The sequence below is a fragment of the Clupea harengus genome, chromosome 1 (genome assembly GCF_900700415.2).
Source record: "Clupea harengus chromosome 1, Ch_v2.0.2, whole genome shotgun sequence".
Classification (NCBI taxonomy): domain Eukaryota; kingdom Metazoa; phylum Chordata; class Actinopteri; order Clupeiformes; family Clupeidae; genus Clupea; species Clupea harengus.
This window is the reverse complement of record NC_045152.1, coordinates 18,504,358-18,524,225: the sequence shown is the minus strand read 5'-3', so window position 1 is coordinate 18,524,225 and position 19,868 is coordinate 18,504,358. Positions and strand designations below refer to the sequence as shown.

The 19,868-nt window shown below is 45.7% G+C and overlaps 1 protein-coding gene and 1 long non-coding RNA gene across 14 annotated transcripts in view; one reads left to right on the top strand and one right to left on the bottom strand.

Moving 5' to 3' along the window:
• Window positions 1-11,575, bottom strand: part of kcnc3a (potassium voltage-gated channel, Shaw-related subfamily, member 3a) — a 50,205-nt gene extending 38,630 nt beyond the window's left edge. For all 13 annotated transcript variants that reach the window (XM_031569691.2, XM_031569709.2, XM_031569733.2 and 10 more), the window contains exon 1: window positions 10,916-11,575. In XM_031569691.2, coding sequence (XP_031425551.1) covers window positions 10,916-11,536 — 621 coding nt within the window. In that variant the 5' untranslated portion in view covers window positions 11,537-11,575. The remainder of the gene's footprint in view (window positions 1-10,915) is intronic.
• A 1,383-nt stretch (window positions 11,576-12,958) lies between these two features.
• LOC116223254 lies at window positions 12,959-19,666 on the top strand. The gene is made up of 3 exons (XR_004165001.2): window positions 12,959-13,669; window positions 15,610-15,693; window positions 19,284-19,666. It is a non-coding gene; the product is annotated as an uncharacterized LOC116223254 (long non-coding RNA).
• Window positions 19,667-19,868: the final 202 nt, after the last annotated feature.

The window sequence follows — 19,868 nt, the reverse complement described above, 5'->3', positions numbered from 1 at the left end:
AAAAGGAGAGAGAGAGGAGCGAGGGGATATAAGGAAAAGGAAAAGGAGAGAGAGGAGCGAGGGGATATAAGGAAAAGGAGAGAGAGAGGAGCGAGGGGATAAAAGGAAAAGGAGAGAGAGAGGAGCGAGGGGATATAAGGAAAAGGAGAGAGAGAGGAGCGAGGGGATATAAGGAAAAGGAAAAGGAGAGAGAGGAGCGAGGGGATATAAGGAAAAGGAGAGAGAGGAGCGAGGGGATATAAGGAAAAGGAGAGAGAGAGGAGCGAGGGGATATAAAGAAAAGGAGAGAGAGAGAGGAGCGAGGGGATATAAGGAAAAGGAAAAAGGAGAGAGAGGAGCGAGGGGATATAAGGAAAAGGAAAAGGAGAGAGAGGAGCGAGGGGATAAAAGGAAAAGGAAAAGGAAAAGGAGAGAGAGGAGCGAGGGGATAAAAGGAAAAGGAAAAGGAGAGAGAGGAGGAAAGATAAAAGGAAAGCAGAGCTGTATTACAGAAATAGAGGGATGAGAAGAGTGAAGAGAGAAAAAGAGGAAGACAGGACGTGAAAGGAATGGAGCGGGAAGAGAGGAGAGGGAGAGCCAAAGCGGGAGAGGTAGAGCATGAGTGCGCAATGTGGGGACCAGCCATACAGCAATGGAGCCATCTGGGAGAAGAACACCACAAACTGTGCTGCGTTCCCCTGGCCTCTCTCTCTCTCTCTCTCTCTCTCTCTCTCTCTGGTGCTGGCAGTCCACCAGAGCCAGAGGCCCAGACCCCCAGCAGCCCAGCATCTGGTCCCTCCGCCTGGCCAGCCAGAGAGGAGAGGGAATGAGGGATGAAGGGATGGAAAACACCACGATAGATAGAGAGAAAGAAAAACGGCAGAGCAAGTGAAGGTGGGGGGGGGGGTTGGGAAGAAGAGGAACCCAGAGAGGGTTAGAAGAGGTATGTGAAAGAGGACACGGTGCCAGGGGTGATCTGCACACCCACTTCCCAGCACACAGTTTGCTGCTGTGCCACCTCGCCTCCCCCTTCCCCTTCCAACCCGTTTATCCCAGCCATTCATTCTTTTCTGCTGCTATGGCAACAACCCTGGTCATGGCACATGCACCATCTATAGGATAGAGCAACAGCACAGCAACTTTCACACTCTGGTGGTGGAGGAATCAAAAGAGAAATGTGCTTTGTGTGCATTTCTATATAGGTTAGATGTCGTGCTTGCTTCTGTTTTAAAGCACTGATAAGACAAACACACATTCTCTCTAGTTGAAGGTGACATGAGCCGTCCACCTATATTATGGTCAGAGCGGACATGTTGCTGGTTTCACTGTGTGCCCAAAGCAGTGCATCTGAAGTCAAACAGGAGACAAAAAGACCTCTCATTTTGACTCATAGGCACACACAGACACACACACAAATCCTCACTGCCAACTTCAGACTGAAAGGTGTCTGACCTGTCGTCTTACCAGTATCCCAGAGGTGACCAGGTCCGAGCTGCCTGCTAGTAAACATAAGTGCTGAGCCCTTAGAATGCACTCCATAAACGGCTCAAGCAATAAAGCTAGAGCAGTGCTTTTTAGTCTCCCTGTGAAAAACATCTCTGTCTCCCCAATCCAATATCTTAAAGGTGTGAGGCGGATGAGCCTACAAGTTAATGAGTGTGATATCACGTGCTTGTCTCGCTGGTATGGGGTGTGAAGTATTACAATGCCCTCTCCTGTTACTCCGTAAACAAACCGTTTCATACGGTTGGAGCTGCTTTTCAGAGTTTGCCTACAAGGCTTCATTTCCGCTGATTGCATGGAGCCATTACACTCTGGCTCTCAGTAGCAGGTTCACATCTGCTGCAGTGCTGCAGGCGCATGGATGCTCCACAGGCTGCATGCTGTTGGAGCCAGTGCCACTGTACAACCTCACGTGTGGGTACCTGTGCGTCTAGAGGACAGGGGTGTGTGTCCACCACATCTTATCCACAGAGTGGATCAGAGTGTGTGTGTCGCGTTGGATGGATGTGTGTGCAGCCTCCAACACTGACATGAGTTACTATGTTTGAAGGCGTGTGGAACACAAGAACGGAGTACAGAGTGCGCTCTTAAGACTTAGGCAATAACGGCGGAAAAGGTTGGTTTGACGGACGATGAGTGCATTGCATAAGAGCAAAGTGATGGAGGTAGCTGGGGGACGAAAGGAGAGGGAGAGAGAGAGAGGGAGAGAGAGAGAGAGATGGAGAGAAAAAAGACTCCAAGTGATGGAGTGAATGAGGGGAATGGATGAGTGAGAGTGAAAGAAGAAAGTGGACATAGGTGTCAGTGCAGAATCGGAGGTACACTGAAGATCAGGTCACATCTCATTGATAAAAATGCATCAGAACTAAAGGCTGACTGCCTATGAAGAGACGAATGCAGGGTTAAGCATCAGCTGCACCATCCATTCATGTCTCTGTCTGTGTCTTTTCTTGGTTCTCTCGCTCTCTCTTTCCCTCTCTGGTCATCCTATGGTCAATCCATCTGCACCTCTCTCCCTCCTTCCCTCTTTCCATGTTCTCTCTTTTTGACGACCTCTTTCTCTCTCCTTTTGATGTACTTCTCCTGGCCACTCAGACATACAGCCCTTCAGACAGCCACACGCAGAGTGGAACATTTATATAACTGGCTCATTCAAAAGTAATGAGGAAATTCCTGCAATGGCCAAAGACACGGTCCAGTCTTGACATGAAGGTCCAATACATGGAAACCAGCACCATCAAGTCTCAAAAAACAGCAGGAGGATTACACACGACACACGCCAGCAGGAGAATCACCTACAGCAGATCACACACGCCGGCAGGAGAATCACCTAAAGTCCTAAAAACAGCAGATCACACACGACACACGCCAGCAGGAAAATTACCTAAAGCAGGTCACACACACCAGCAGGAGAATCACCTAAAGTCCTAAAAAGAGGACATTACAGGACTAAAGGCCCGTTCCTCTTTAGATTTCTGAAAATATCACTGGGCACTACGGAAGAAACATTTTTGATGCCACAGGGACTATACAACTATGCGAGGAAATCAATAATTAATGGATGATGCACAAATTTAGTGTTTTGCCCCAATCGTTATTTAAATATTTATATATGGGGGAAAACACATAACATAAGAAATAATTTACTATAAGTTTTTTACAACTAAATATAGTTTTTTTTCTTCTTCATATGACATTCTTTGCAATGTTGGTCTATGTCCTCTCGCTGTTTGTACATATAAATGACATAGAAGATCTGGAATAGTATGTGGGATGAACAAGAACATTGCAAAACGAGCAAGGTGTTTACTGGTTAATGTCACCTCTTGTCCTTGTAAGAGACAGAAGAGACAGAGAGAGAGAGGGTGAGTGAAAGAGAGAGAGAGAGAGAGAGAGAGAGAGAGAGCACACATCTCAAAGTCTATATATAGTCTCCATATATCTAGAGTAACCTTCACTATGCAAAGTTTAGAAACAACGCTGCGTCAGGCGCATCTATGGCAGTTCTTCATCAATCCCGTTTTTGAACATGCACACACACACACACACACACACACACACACACACACACACACACACACACACACACACACACACACACACACACACACACACACACACACACACACACACACTTAATCTAAGTGAAACAGGCACTGTGTTTTTTCTGCTTAGCATTCAGTTCTGATCACTGCAGCACCTATGTGCATTTGTCCTTGTGCAATGTTTTCCTCCTGCTCCCTCTCCATCAGAGGCAGCCTCACTATCGCCCCACTCTCTCTCCATCAGAGGCAGCCTCACTATCGCCCCACTCTCTCTCCATCAGAGGCAGCCTCACTATCGCCCCACTCTCTCTCCATCAGAGGCAGCCTCACTATCGCCCCACTCTCTCTCCATCAGAGGCAGCCTCACTATCGCCCCACTCTCAGCCCCTCATCCCTCACTCATAGCACCTTTCCAGGCCCTATCTTGATCAAATACTTTGTTCCTCCTACTGTGTTTCACAGAGCACTCTCATCTTCCCTCTTCCTCTCCTCTCTCTCTCTCTTTTCTCCCTCATGCATTCTCTCTATACTCAGCAATGGCATAGGCTGCATTCTCCTTCTCTCCCTCACTTTTATACCTTCTCTCTCCCTCCCTCCCTCCCTCTCTCTCTCCCTCCCCATCTCTCTATCCCTCCCTCCCTCCCTGACTCCTATTTTGGCGTGTTCTCCTCTCCTCCCTGTTCTGTTCTATTAGCTATGATGACAGAGTGCTTTTCTCCTTTGTCCTTAATCCCAGTGAGAGCTTCCCTAAAAAAAAAACTGCTTCCTCAGAGTAGCTGGCAAGTCAGGGACATTCTGGACTCTCTTTCCTCTTGGCCAGGTCCCATGAACACAGGCGCGCATACGGATACACACACACACATACACACACTCATACAACACACACACATGGACACTATTCATTTTGAATGCGTACCTCACACACATGCACAGCAAATAAATGCCTGAAAATGGAATAAGGAAGAAACTGACTGAATCACTAACTGGAATCCACTAACTGGAAACGTACACATTAAACATTGTGTTGTTGTTTGGCCCTTGCACTCACCAACACTGCATACCAAGCAAGATATTATGTCTGGAGAACAATCTCCTTCTCAGATGTGCCTGCACATACACACACGCACACACGCACACACGCACACATGCACACACGCAAACACGCACACAGCAAGATAAAAAGCTAATTTAGCTGGAACATATGTGTGCAGGCAAGTGTGTGTTGGGGATAGAATGACATTGTGTGTGTTGGGGATAGAATGACATTGCTCATTTGCAAAACTTCTCTGTTTGTCTTAGCCTCATTCTGTATCTCTCCCTCTCTGCTGTTCTTATAGGCTCTCCCCTGCAGTCTACAGGCAGCGCTTTGAAGCTGTTAAGCCGCCGGGCGTACACCATCTTTACCCATTCAAACTGATCCACCTCTTTTACACCCCTCTCCTACTCTAGCACCTCCTTCTATTCATTTCCCTTGAGTGAAGTCCCTCCCTCTCTCTCTCTTCCTCTCTCCCTCCCTCTCGCTCCCTCTCTCCATCCGATCTGTCTCTCTCTTCCTCTCTTTTTTCAACCCCCCTCCCCATCCGGCATGCTGCAGTATTACAGTCATCATCATTTCATGAGTCCCACTCTCACACACACACACACACACACACACTCACACTCACTCACACGCACACACACACACACACTCACACGCACGCACACACACAGAGGATCTACTGCATGACGTCTTAAAGGTATACAGTAGACATATCCACCTTTTGCTCAGGACCCCATTAAGCGCAATGATGGACAGGCAGTTTTACAGTGTAAATGTGTGTGTGACAGAGAGACAGCGTGGAAAAAGATGGATGAGCTCTTTCTCTTCTTTCCTCATTCCTTTTCTCTCTCTCTCTCTCTCTCTCTCTCTCTCTCTCTCGGATCAGTTACTCCTACCCTGCGCAAAAAATGAAGTCTTGTGGGAGTGTGGCTAAAAAGGAGGAGAGGGGGAGGTGAGAGGAGGAGAGGGGGAGGTGAGAGGAGGGGTACAACTGATATCAGTGAGACCAGGGAAAGGGGAGCAAGGTGAGGGGGAAACATTAGCTGTGAGTGAGAAGGAAAAAAATAGATTTGTACTTGAACTGCTGACTGTAAGTGGTGTCAATCACCAAAACACCTTTTGCTAAACAGATGCTATTACATTTGCTTTCACCATGCCCTTCTCTCTCTCTCTCCGTTTCCCAACTCCACATCCCAGAGGAGCACGAGTACAGTGTGTGCACATGTGTGTGTATGCTTTGTGTGTGCAGGTGTGTATGCGTGTGTGTGTGCAGCTGGTCTTATCTGTTTTTAGCCCTCTGTTACATTTTGACCGCTGCTGGCTCAGGGGTATACGAGTATTTTGTGAAACAATCAGCCTGAGAAAAAATCACAATGGGAGAATGGGAGGTCCTGTCCTTGTGTGTGTGTGTGTGTGTGTGTGTGTGTGTGTGTGTGTGTGTGTGTGTGTGTGTGTGTGTGTGTGTGTGTGTGTGTGTGCCCATGGTGTTTGTGAGTGAGTGCCTATGTGCATTTGCATGTGGATTACTATACTACACCATTGGAAAGGGATGTATTTGAGAGAGAGAGATGAAGAGGCAAGGACAGCATTTGGGGAGGTAGTGATGGGAGGCGCTGGGTGTTGTTGAGTTGACAAAATGTTAGCCGTAGTGGTGTGAACCGAGTCACTGGAGAGCTGGACCACATCCAGCAGAACTGCACACTGCGACGGTCATTTCAGGTCTATAGAGTGGAACCCGAGACCTCACTGTCCCTTAGGTCTGATGGATGTGAGCTTGCAGAGCCAGCAGGTACACTGCGTTAGCATAGAAAGGACATTTTTGGGCGTGTGCAGCTCTAAAGCTGATTGGTGGACATTTATTTTTTGATGCGTGGGAAAAAGAAGTCAACGCACTGCACAGACCTTGGCGAGGACCAGTGAGAATGCGGGCACTGAAAAAGCCTCTTTCTGTGATCGCACGTTGGGACTCTCCCTAACGCGGCCCACTCAGCCACCGCAGTGTGCAGTACTTAGACAGTACAGGGCTCTGCTTACTCTGAGGCAAAACCACGAAAAGCCGTATCAGCGCAAAATTAGCCCTCGATGATGGAATCTGTCATTCAAAGACACCGGCATCCGTGGAGGGGGGGAGGCGAATAAAATGGTGACGTGTTTCTACACCAAGATGTAGTCATGTAGCACGCATATGCGAGGATAAAGAGATTCAGTCAATTTGCTTATTTTTTCTGTATTAAGAAAGAAACTGACATGGAAAAGAGGAGAGGAAAGGGAGGCGTGTTCAAAGGTGACTTCCAAGGATGCCCCCTGACGACATGAGGGGGTGGGGTGGAGGGGGAAATGACAGAATTCCACGAATTGGAATATCGAGCATTGCACGAAATCTGATCCTCCACTTTAACCGCGTGTGAAATGTGGTGCATTAAAGAATTACAAACCGCATTTGCTCGTACACACAGCAACGCACCCGCGGAAAACCGATACTGGCTGGTCAATGCTTCCCTCGAGGACGCGTTTAAAACGTATGTTTGTAATAAATAAATCAAATTCTGTAGCAGAGCACGAGGTGAGGTCCCTCACGAGCACTACTTCGTTTCAGACGTGACATACTTTTGAAGTAGGGGCAGGGTGAGTTCCGACGCGCGGTGATATTTTCAGCACGAGCATCCTCTTTTTACTGTCAAAGCTGTTTACTAACGTCAGGCGAAAGACAATGCCAAACAAAACGGGATTTCCTTGGGAAACCACGGGTGATTCATATTTTTCACTGCAGCTGATGGTGTTATTAATGTTTTGAGTCTAGGATCTTTGAAGCTGTGTAAGATGTGTTGAGTCCTGGATCTTTGAAGCTGTGTAAGCAATGCCATAGCACATCCATTGGGCCACACTGCACATTTATTCCACGAGAAACCACGGGTAATGAATACAAAATCATTGTACTTGTGGTTGTCTCTTCCTCGCTCTTGAAACGTATCTCACTAAACTTCTCTGATAATTTGTGTCATTCTTGATGCTTGATCAAGAGCACGTATGGACCAAGTGCGCTCTTTAATTCAAAGAGATAAATAAAAACATACACCGTTTTAGTCGCACTTGCACATCGAGGGCAGCGCTGACTGGTGTCAACGGGTTATTTCCCAAAGGCCTGACACTCGAAGAAATTTCAGCACTTGGACAGCGACTGTGCGCGTATGACGTCACACTGGACAAGCGCAACAACTGCAGTTTCCACTGAATGAAATGTACACATTAAATGAGAGGTAACCCGTGAACCACAATAGATTATCCAACAGCTATGGCGTCTAACATGGATGACAATACATGAACGTATGTATTTACATAAAAACAAGAGTTGCCCAACACTGGTATGGCAGGTGTGTTGAATTCAGTCTGTTGATTGTTGGCAAGTTGAGTTGTTATCGTGTTTCTTGAGCTCATTTAGCACTTGCTCATCCTTGGCGAATGAGATTTTGCACGTGAACGACTATTTTGCCTTGGGTTGTTGCTGGGCTTTAATAGCATACAGCAGACGTTGCAGATGAAGAAAGGGAGACCAGTTCGCACTAAAGTTGCCCTGGTGCCCTGCATAATCACAGCATCCTGGCATACCGGGTATGGTGTCAAACTCGTTTGCGGCTCATGATACACTGTGCTCTTAATAAAACACAAACAGGGATTTTATTGAAGAGAGGAATGTTACTGATGAAAAACTATACAAAGCAGTCGACCTTTTGATCATTTACAATCAGGTTGCAACGGACTATTTATAGCACTATACACGTTTGACCTCAGGAGACTGTAAAGACGAATGTATAGGCCTATACAGCCTGTGACAGTGGACTCGTCTTCTAGATGAAATCGTTTTTTTATCAACCATAATGCCACCCAGATTTGAGATATAATTGTATATTTCATGCCAGTGTTGATTAAGGTAAAGTTCTGTTCGCTGCAGGCCAGTGTACAGCTGTGAGCAGGTTCGATGGTCCTGCGGAATAAAGTCACCCCTCCAATTGAAACATATGGACTGCAAGTGGAGCAGTGAAACACGTGAGTAAGTGAACGAGCTGTGTCGTTTATAATATCCAGAACGTAAAAACGAACGAATGAATGAATACATAAATTAATGAGGGAATTAATGTCTTTACCCTAGATCGACACATTGGGTTACTACGGATACCCCCATCCCACTTCTCCATTATAGCGGAGTGTTTGTCTTGTGCTGCAGCAGAAATCCACGCGCAGTCAGCTAGTCTCGAGCACCGCAGTATTACGCTATAGCACTACGCGAGAAAGAGACACAGCGCGTGCGAGAGTAGATTACCTCGCCGCATCCCTGCCTCAATCATAGAAGTGCTAGGGGTGATAAAGGACTTTGAAGGTACACACTGACAACTTGGCACAATCACGACATTGCAGAAACGCCAGTTGGACGTCCGTTGATGTCGGCCAAAGTCCGAGAGGGATCCAAAGCACACAACGTGAAAGAATGCGAGCAAAACTTTTTCCTATAGCTTATTCATTTCAGTCTAAGGTGGCTTTCAGAGCATTGATCCCGATGCCAATGACGTTTAGAACAATGGGCAATAGCTGCAACGAATCTGCCGAAGGCAAACCCTTAGGCTTGGGATTCTTAATTTGGGGCTGGACGGAGTGACAAAAGGAAACCTCAAAAAAAAAAAACCCTCAACCACCCAATGGCACAGATCAATCGAAATTAAATGTCGTATGATGGTGTAGCTTTCTCTGAAGGCAAATTACAAGGCACGCTTCACTTGCAAATCAGTCAATAAGCTATCTTCATGAGGCCGAGTCAACTGAAATCGCCTTATGCACAACAGTATGGGTCCTAGCCAGGCTTCTGTTTAGCTAAAGCACTAAAATGAAGCAAAATGGAGATGGTGAAAGGTGCGGACGTAGTGTTGAACTCAGCTCTTAAGGATGTCAGAAATTCTGACGTACCAGCGTCGGCAGAGGATTGGAATGGGGGAGGTTATGCAGGCTGCCTTGAATTAAATTCTTATAGGGCCTTTCAGGACACATCTTGCAATATATCCAGGCTCTTTCAACGGAAAGGTGACTGGACCGAAGGAATTCGCCTTGTAAAACCCCTCTCCGTCTTGTAACACTCCTGTTCGCCTTTTCAGTGTAGCGACTGTTTTGAGATTTTGCAGATTAGTCTGCGTCTGTCATACAAAATGACTAGTCTGAAAGTTCATACATGGAGCCGAGTCCTCAAAGGGTGGCACCGTTTTACGTGCAGGTATTCAGTCTGATGATTGCTAGCGCTGCATCCGTGCCAACAGCTAAACAGTCAGAGGTAACACCAAGCATTGGAGCCATCCTACATCATTCCATAATTACCTTTAGGCATGTTATACACACAACTGTCCAATAGAGCATCAGCATATTTAGTTCTGGTAAGCCAGATGCCGATTTGGGTACAGTACACAAGAACACAGGAAGAGTGATACGTTTGGTGTTGCTGCGACAAAACACAGAGAGTTTTAAAATAATTAGTTGCGAGATGCACAAAAGAGTATGAACTGCAATAGGTGACAAAGCGTGTATTTTAGCGTTTAATTGAAAGAGAGAGGTTAAAGTGGCGTTTCCTATGTTTTGGCCAACATGTCATCAAAACCTAACACGGACGGCACTGCAATCATCCATGAACAGATTCATTCAATTACAGTAATACGGTAAATGGAGTGAAACAGATCTTTCACATCGAGACAATATACACGAAGACATTTGTGGCGAGTGGTGTGTGAAGCAAAAACTAGTGGTGGTGTGTCAAAAAACTAACTTGCAGAGGTGGCTGGACAGGCAGAAACTAGATGAGGGAGAATAATAATGAGTGAGGGACCGCGCACTGGACCCGATGGTTGCTGACAGGAAAACGGAGCATCAGCGCGACCACAGATAATGAGCTAATTGCGATAAAACGACATGAACGACGAAAAGTGCACAGTCTAACACTGGCTCTATACATAGCGGTGGAGAATATAGGATTTTTTTTATCAAGTCGTGGAGACATACGAGTGTGGGCGGGACCAGTGCATGCACCAACCTCGAAATGCAGAGTTTGCAAGCAAATTACGAAGAAACGCTAACAGTTTGCGGAGACAGGCGGACAAAAATAACTTTGTAAAGCACCGCAACATCAAATGTATTTTACAAAATCTGTCTACATGCTTTTTCAAATGTCCGTTGGCGTTTAAGCAAAACTCCAAACCAACACGCGACAAACACTATTAATACCCCAAAGTACAATGCAGAGCTAACAGTCATGGTTCTCCTAGCTCTTGTATTTCGTTATTTTTCTATGGACATAAGGACACATTCTCTGACTTACCCGGGCATTTTTGGAAGAGTATGGATCCTCGAAGAGATTCCACATATACGGGCGCCACACGGTCCACCAGCTGGGCTTGCGGCCGTCTTCTTGCAGACACAAACGCTTCAAGTCCCCGTCAGCGCCTCCCGTGAGCGCTGGGTCGTCCTCTTCTTCCGGCTCAGGGGTTTCAAAACTGTCCAGTGCCTCCTCGGCATCCCTGTGTTGGCGGTAGTTCATCCAGCAGCATGCCTCCACGTCCGTCTCATCAATGCCCCAAAAAGCGAGCTCCTCCTCAAAGAGTGGACCGCACACATCATTGGGACAATGCAACTTCCCCGTGCGGTAATAGTTCAGAATGAAAGAAAAAGTGCCCGGGTGACGGTCGAAGAAGAACGTGTCCGCTTTGGGGTCGTAGTCGAAATTGCTATACGCGTCTGGTTCCGTTAGCCAGGACAAGCGGGTACCGGGAAGCGTCTTGAGGGTGCTGCGGTACGTCTCGTGTCGAACCCCACCGCAGTTTATTACGATTTTCTCGCTCTCTGACGGACAAGTCATGTCTGCGCTGGAACATGCTTTGTTGGACGACTTGTTCCCACCCGTGCGCCCTTTGAAAGAGGAGACACACACCGAACTGAGCATAGGGGAAAGGGGGGAGGGAGAAGAGGAGAGATAATGGAGGGGGGAGGGGGGAGGAGGAGTCTGCGGAGAGAGAGACAGGGGGGGGGGGGGGGGGGAGAGAGAAGGAGAGATTTAGGAGCTGGTTCAAAGTTTTTCAAAGCTGGAGGGCTCATTTCTACCCTACAGCTGGTCCCTAACCAGGTGAAGACCATAGGCCATAGTTGCACTGAGACAAGAGCATAGCACCATTCCTTTGCATCAAGAAGGGCTGAAAGTGACATTCCTTAGCATCAGAAACCATGCCATGTAGCCAAAGACAGTTCATTACTTTGAACACCACATAATGCTATGGCCAGACCTGTTTGGTGCTTAAATGCAACCCCACATGAATTATCTGCGCTATGGGATCATGCAGTCAACAATATAGCAGTCTCAATGATCTACTTGCTGTACAACTGTGTATATGTGAACATAGGTCAGTGATGTGTGACAAAAGACGATCGGAATAGAGAAACAGGTATACACAAGAAGACCGGCACATCATTTCTGACTAAATGATAAATCGGTGGGAAAATTGCACAGGGGTTAACATTTCAAACAGGATATTACATAACAAATAGGTCTGTGGAGAGGGGAGCTGAGACCCCTCCTCCTCCTTTCTCCCTCCCTCTCTCAATTCACTAAAACCCTCTCTTCAATTAGAGCAGAGAGATGAATATGACTGAGTGTTTCACGCCCCCTCCCTGCCTCACCATGTATCCAATGGAGAGAGAGAAGGAAAGGGAGAGAGAGCAGGAGGGTAGGAGACAGACTGAGAGAGAGAGAGAGAGAGAGAAAGGGGGGTGAGCTACAGCAGCAGAACGATTATTTGCTGAGCTCTACAAAATGGGGAGAAAAGACTGCAGACCATTAATGCACCGTTTCTCCACACTCTCTCTCCCTCTCTTTCTCTCCTCTTCCTCCTCCTCCTCCTCCCTCTCTCTCTCTCTCTCTCTCTCTCGGTGTCTTTCCTCTCTGTCCTTTCTCACTAACAACCATCATCCTCCTCCCCCTCTTGCTTCCTCATTCCAATCCTTCCACCCCTCTCTGGTTGTTCTTATCTCCTCTCATTGCAGCACTAATATGTTATGCATTCAGTGTGCAGTGTGTACCTCTTCTCTGCTGTGTGTGTGTGTGTGTGTGTGTGTGTGTGTGTGTGTGTACCTCTTCTCTGCTGTGTGTGCGCGTGTGTGTGTGTGTGTGTGTGTGAGTGTGTGTGTGTGTGCTTTCCTTTTACATAATTGCTGTCCCAGAATATAATTTAAGTCAAATCTTGTGTGCCCAGCCACCTTCCTCTCACACATGCGCACACGCACACATTATACGTGTAGAGCAAGGAGGAAGGTTGTTGTAGTGAAGAGAAGGTTTTTTTTTTTGCTGCAGTAAAAGAGAGTGCCTCTCCTCTCCTCTCCTCTCCTCTCCTCTCCTCTCCTCTCCTCTCCTCTCCACTTCCCTCCTCCCGTCCTCTTTCCTGGCTGGTCCCCTCACCTGCTGAAAGCGAGCAGCATCTCAGCACCCCCTCCTCCATCTCCCTGTCCTGCTCTTGTGCCTCAGTTCCGCATAGTAGAATCAGATTTCACTGCTGGGATCCCGTACCTGTCGTTTACCTTCACTTTGCCCCTGAACATCCCCTGAGCACTCATTAGTCCTTAGAGGATTCAACTTTTCCTTCAGTGCTCTCTCGTGTGTCCCTTCAGACTCCCCTTCTCAGGCTGCAGTCAGGCTAACTGTTTCTCCCTTCATTCTTGATGTCATGTCTTCATGTCCCCCCTCTTTCCATCTCCATCTTCCCTCTTCCTATCTCCCTCTGTCTCATCCTACCATCTCCTGTGAGTGATAAGCCCTATTTTGTTTAATTTACTCCTCTTGCAAATCTGTTACAGATTTTTATTTCACGTTCATGTCGCCTATCTCCTCTGCATCCCCTCTCTGCCTCCTGCTCCTCCTCTTCCCTCCTCCCCCCAGCCTTTTTCAGCAATGCCCTTTCTGTTGCCTGCTGAGGCTCGTGCTTCATTAAGTCCAGGCAAACTGCCACCAGGGTAACAAGTAAGAGGAGCAGAGGAGCCTATATGCAGAACACAGCAGAAGAGGCTCATGAATCAACAACCAGACAAGGTAAGAGGTGAGGGGGATGGGAGAGGGATAAGTGAGTGCACAGGACTTTTGGGATGGGGGCAGACTTTCAGTGCTGGGGGAAGGAGAGTCGAACCCATGAACTTGTTAAGGGGAAACATTGAAAATACCATGAACATGGTAGAAAGATATATATGCTTATTCTCTTGTTTGTCAATACGCCAAATCACGAAATGAGTCATTACATTTCTTAAAGTGATAATGTTTAAGAGCATAGCTAAATGAGGCCGATGAAAAGTGAACGTCAAAAGTGCCTGTATACTGTCTGTATTTCGCTCTGACGGATGCTAACCGGAGTGTCGAAATGCGAGGCTGCCGCTTCAGCACCTCGGACAGCGCACTCGTTCAAGTCATTACAGCGAACACGAGGTGACACCTTCGGTTGTTTCCGGAAGAGTCCGGAAATATAACAGGAAAAGTGAAGCACAAAGAAAGCCCGAAGGCAAGACCTGCCGTCGTCAATGTTTTCACGAAAAATATGTCGGCAAATTCCACATAGCCGTATACATTTAAAGGCCAGAATGGCGCATAAAGTGTAATGTGGCAAACATGACGAGAAGACAGACTATTGGCCATTGTTCTTACAATGAATGAAACTAGGAAAAATTATGTATTGGATTGATTGATCTGAAAGAACTCGAACAAAATTCGAACAAAACGAAAAGTGAAAAAAGCCCCACATGTATTCCACTTCGTTTAATTGTAAAAGGTCTTTACGATTACAAGGGACACAACAAATAACACAGGACAATGACTAACAACACAAACACAGACACTATATGTAATAGTAATATACATGACTGCTGGGCCACTGGTGCAGTGGCAGTCCTGAGAAACATTCCCAAGGCTTCAAAATCTATATAGGGAGGAGAGACAATGCAGTGATGGTGATGGTCGACCCTACTGACACTGCAATAGACAGCGGTGAGTGTTTTGTGTGTGTGTGTGTGTGTGTGTGTGTGTGTGTGTGTGTGTGTGTGTGTGTGTGTGTGTGTGTGTGTGTGCCTGTGAGTAAGTGAGAGAGAGATCAGGATTATTGGCTCAAACCATGGAGAAAAGGGGGTGAAGCATTAATGGAAAGAGGCAGTGGGGAAATGAAAGAGAAGCAGGAAGAAAGGAAAGACCATGAAAGAGAGAGGGAGGGTGAGAGAGAGAGTGATAAATTGGGAGGTGTGCTGACAGAGCGAAACAGGCTACCACTGAAGAAAGGAAATCATCACTAAGTATACGTGTGTGGTGTGTGTGTGTGTGTGTGCGTGTGTGTGTGTGTTAATGGATAGATACTTATGGCTTGCATATTTGTATGTGTGTCTGCAAGGTTGGCCACTGGAATTCAATGGAAGTGAAGAGGAACCAGAACACTCACAGTAAGGCAGTAATTAAGGCAAGATTGTGTTGGAGAGGAGAGCAGGACAGGAAGAAAGCAAAAAGAGTGAGTGAGATCAAAAGAAGAGAAAGATCATGAGTTTATAGAAGCAGTAGGGGTAGAAACTGTATGTCTGTGTTTGTGGGTATGCATGTCATGACATGCTAAAGACTAAACTACACTGCTCTCTCTTCCTGCTCCCTGCAAAGGGTACTATAGTCTCATTCCTCATTCCTGCAAAGTACACCTTTTTATCCCTGATAATATCTCTCAGTCATTCACAGTCCCACCTCTCTCTTCTTGTCTTCCTCCCCCCGCCCTTGTACACACACACTCCCATTCTTGAATCAGGTGCAGTACCTGTTTTTTCCTCACTCATTCTACCCACTGTAGTGTGCAGGAGACACCTAAAGGACAAAGAAAAGAACTGCAATCCCAAAAATACTGCAGTCCCCCCTCCCTCCCCCTATCTCTCTCTGTCTTTTTCTCTCTCTCTCGCCATGAGTACTCGGTCAATTACAATCTCCTCTTTTTTTCTGTGTGTGTGCATTTTAAGGAGTAAATGAGGTAATCAGTAAAGTGCTTCTGTTTCATGGATCGCTCTCCAGCTGACTGGGTGCTGTGGTTAATGTGTCAGCAGGTAAGATCTGTGCTTATCTGGAGCAATGCTTACACACACACACACACACACACACACACACACACACACACACACACACACTGACATATATATGTAGTCACACAAAATGCTGACATGGGCATTGAGAGATGAGAAATGTCTCTTCCCGTCCTCATATGCCTGTTGATGAGACATGCTGCTGGGACATCTGAAGTGCTCATCTGCACTGACCTGCGGTAGGGAATGTGTACCTTCGTAAAACTTGAAACGAAAAGAGAATTGATACATGACACTATACTACAGGAACTCAAGAAGAAAAATGTACAGGGACAGAGGCAGGAAAAGAGACTGGTCTCAGGGATGCCAATGAGGCCTGTGTGACTGTTTCATTTTGTAGAACTAACAACATTCTTAAGATAGTTTTAACCCTCATCCTAATCTCTCGTTAAAACCTAATTAATAACACTGCCCTCTCCGGTTAATTACCATCCCTTTATAGTCCTCCTCCCAGCACTCTGGGATTGGAGAGGCAGAGAGAGAGAGACAAAGAGACGGATATAATTGTGTTAAGCCAAATCACATTTGAACTTGATGGAAACTATTCTTAGCAGAGGGACAGGGGGAGTACAATGATAGAGAGAGAGAGAGAGAGAGAGAGAGAGAGACAGACGTGTGTGCATTTGCGGTTTCAAGTGTGTATGTGTATGTGTGTGAGAGACAGAGCCAGAGAGAGAGGGGGGGGGACAGACAGCATCCAGAGGTAGGAAAATGATAGGTAGATAGGTGTGAATAGGATACGGTGAGATACTGGATCTAGTAGAGAGTCAAGGCAGACTTCATGTGGAAGGACTCCCTGACCACAATTTTTCTCAAATTCCACACAGATAGGTGTAGAAAGGAGAGTAGGAAACAGGAAGTGATGTCAAAATTGAGTTCAGACCAAAAAATGAGGTCACTGTGTCCTTGCAACAGAAAAAGGGTAAATTGTGGGTCACTACAAAAAGAGCATTGGATTTATGGGTCTTCCCAAAAGATGAGAATGAAACAAAGCAAGAGAATGGTTGAGATTCCCGCTATTAAATTCGCTCCCTTTTGTTACAAATTGAATTATACAGGAAGCTTACACTCACAGTATTTATAAAGTCAGTGGCCAAGTCCAGAGGCCTTTGAGCCAGAATTCATAAAACAGATTGACAGAATATACGTCTGCTTTTCTATTTTTGACAATTGTACAACTGTGATGAGGTCCATAGCGGACCCCCCATACACACATATATACACTAATAAAGATACAGAGAGAGTGAATGTACGTCGTCTACTTGTTGAGCTAGCTAGGTAGTTTTGATACTATGAACACATATCCGTGTGATCGAGAATGAGAAGGGAATGCGAACTTTTTCATACTCGTACGAACACAACGGACCACTGCACAACACAAACACGACCACAAACACCTATTACAGTACTTACTCGCGTTGGGTCTGGTTGGGCCCGTGTTTGTGTAAAGTGTGTGTGTATTCAAACACACACACATTAACACTCAAGTTAATACGTAGATTCTTAGTTAATTTACAAGGCAGTCTTTCCACCTTATCTTCTTTTTTTCAGTGGAGTGGATCGATGTTCTTTTCTGCGGACTGCACAGGTCACCAGTAATAGCTGATTCCTAGGAGAGATATAATTTCTTCCACAAAGGCATCAGAAACGATTTAATAGCAACGTGATTTAAGTCTACCAGACAATCGTCGTGCGTCTTTTTCTGCTGGTGTCTCGCCTCAGTAAATGGACAAAATTTCCCTGATACACGTGAACTTATTTCCACATCTCCCCTTCACCTAAACGCAATTGTATTTTTTCTTAAATAATCATGCACCCTATGGCTTCTCATCAGTCTATCGTATATTATCCCTGTTTTGTATTAATTCTGTTTTTCCATTTTTTTGCGAGAGCCAATCAAGCGGAATGAACGAGCATGCCTCTCTCATTTATGCCCTATTCTGTTCACTGGCTCCTAGCCTCCACCTATTTTTCTTAAAGCTGTCGTCAAACAGTGAAACGCGTTTTTTTCTTCTTTTTGTTAGTTTTTTCCTCCTTTAGTCGTAGTCCAGTCGCTTGCCAATCGTTTAAATTAGTCAGACAAGGCAATTGCCAGAGGCACAAATGTGTATTCAGCGTTTAAGTCGACAAAGCTCAGCTCATGTAGTAAGGCAGGGCTGGGTAAATTTTTTTTTTTTTTTTTTTACAAATTCTACCATTGAACTGTTTAGTTTCCTCTCTGCCTTTGAATATATACTAATAAACAGACAACTCTACGCGACATGGGTCCTTCGAGTAGCCTAATACGACCGTCTGCATCTCCCTCTTTCAGTCTCTTCGCTCGTGTCCCTCCCTCCTTCTCTCTTTAAAGGGAAAGGTGATCCCTGGCGTCCCCTGAACCATCACGCCCCAGTTTCCGTCAGCAGCCGCCCAGCGGCGGTCATCCCTCAACATTGCAGACGTTTACGTTCAATGTTCATATTCACTTCTCTGTTTGCATGGGGGAGACCCCTCCAGTGTTCGCGCAATTACGAGTGTTAGTAGAGGGTGTTGGTGGAGGGAGTGACCTGGTCGTGAATGGGATTACCCTCTTGAATTATATTAGCAAACAGGCAGAATTGGTCTTAATTTCCAAGCATGGATCAGGCTAGCGTAGTGCAAAGTTTCAAAATGGAAGTAGATGTATCTGTGTTGTGAGATTCAGGGAAAGAGGCTATCTTTCATTTTCTCTGCACTCAACATAAGATTGGGACAGGACAGGTAGTCTGGCTTTGCCCAGTGAAAATGAAACAAAACAAATCACAAGGTACATAATTATGAACAGCATGTACTCAGCATGTACAGATTCTATTGTTCTTCTTTACCACAGCACCCATCAGCTGGAGAGTGATCGATGAAACAGAACCCCTTTACTGATTTACCTGAGATCTTATACCTTACAGAACACTTCTACACTGTGATTCTACTCTCTCTTTTACCCTGGGCAATGTGAACTTAACATCACATCAAGAATGGGTCAATACATTCTCTTCACAATATTGTGATCTCTCTTGCCACGCAAATACATGCAATGCTCAAAACAATACATGCAATCCTCAGCGGCAATGCACACTTCATACACACTATGGACACCAGTTATCCAGGAGTGGGTTTTGCAGTAGAGGATTGTTTTTATAAATCTAGCTTTGTTTTCAACTTTGGAAAATAGTAAGGATTTATAATTATTGAACCCAAAGGCAAAAATGTGTGATCATTTCTGTTCAACAGTGAAGGCAACAAATTAGTGATAAACCACAGGTTTCTGTTTTCAGTGAATCCTGAGGGAAATTAATTTCTGTATATGTACTATGTACAATATACTATGTACTATGTAAATAATGTGTACAGACGCTGGCCGACATCATCCTCTGTTTCTGTTGTGAATACTGCTGAGTACATCATTGGTGACTTTTGGCATTATCACAAAGTAACCCTCATGCTCTGTATGACTAGTATTGCTATTTTCCTGTCTTCTTAGTTTGTCTTCTTCTCTATCACTCTCTCTCTCTTTCTCTCTCACTCTGTCTGGTCTGTAGCTGGAGGGAGAACGAGGAGGAGTGGAGAGAACAGGTGGGCGGCAGAGAGAGGGAAGCAGAGCGGAGGGCAAGAGTCTGGTGGATTCAGAGGCTAATTTGTGGGATGGTGCCAATAAACCTTAGACTGTCTCCCAGTATCTCTTTGTTTGACATCCTTCCTGTCTTGTTTCTTCATCGCTGTTTCTATCTGCCTTGATCTTTATCTCTACGTGACCCACACATGTTCTTCATCTCTTTGTTTTATATGATATTTCTCTATGTATGTGTGTCACGTTCTTGACCTGAACTAGGGGTTAGGTGTAGTACTATTTTAATAACCTAATATTTTATGTGTGTGCACCTGTAAAATGAAATGAGATCAAATATATATATTGCCCATGAACCAATGGAGGCTAGCTAGACAAGCCACCTTTCAACATAACACAGAACATAAAAAACAGGTCTATCAAAATCCATGCAAAGTCAAACAAACGTGTCATGCAGTCATTCTGTCAAGTGTGTCTGCTGTCTGTTGCATGTGCTTCCAGTTGGTAACACAGGACAAGAGCTACCCTCTTCTATCTTGCCTACCTTCTTAAAAGATTG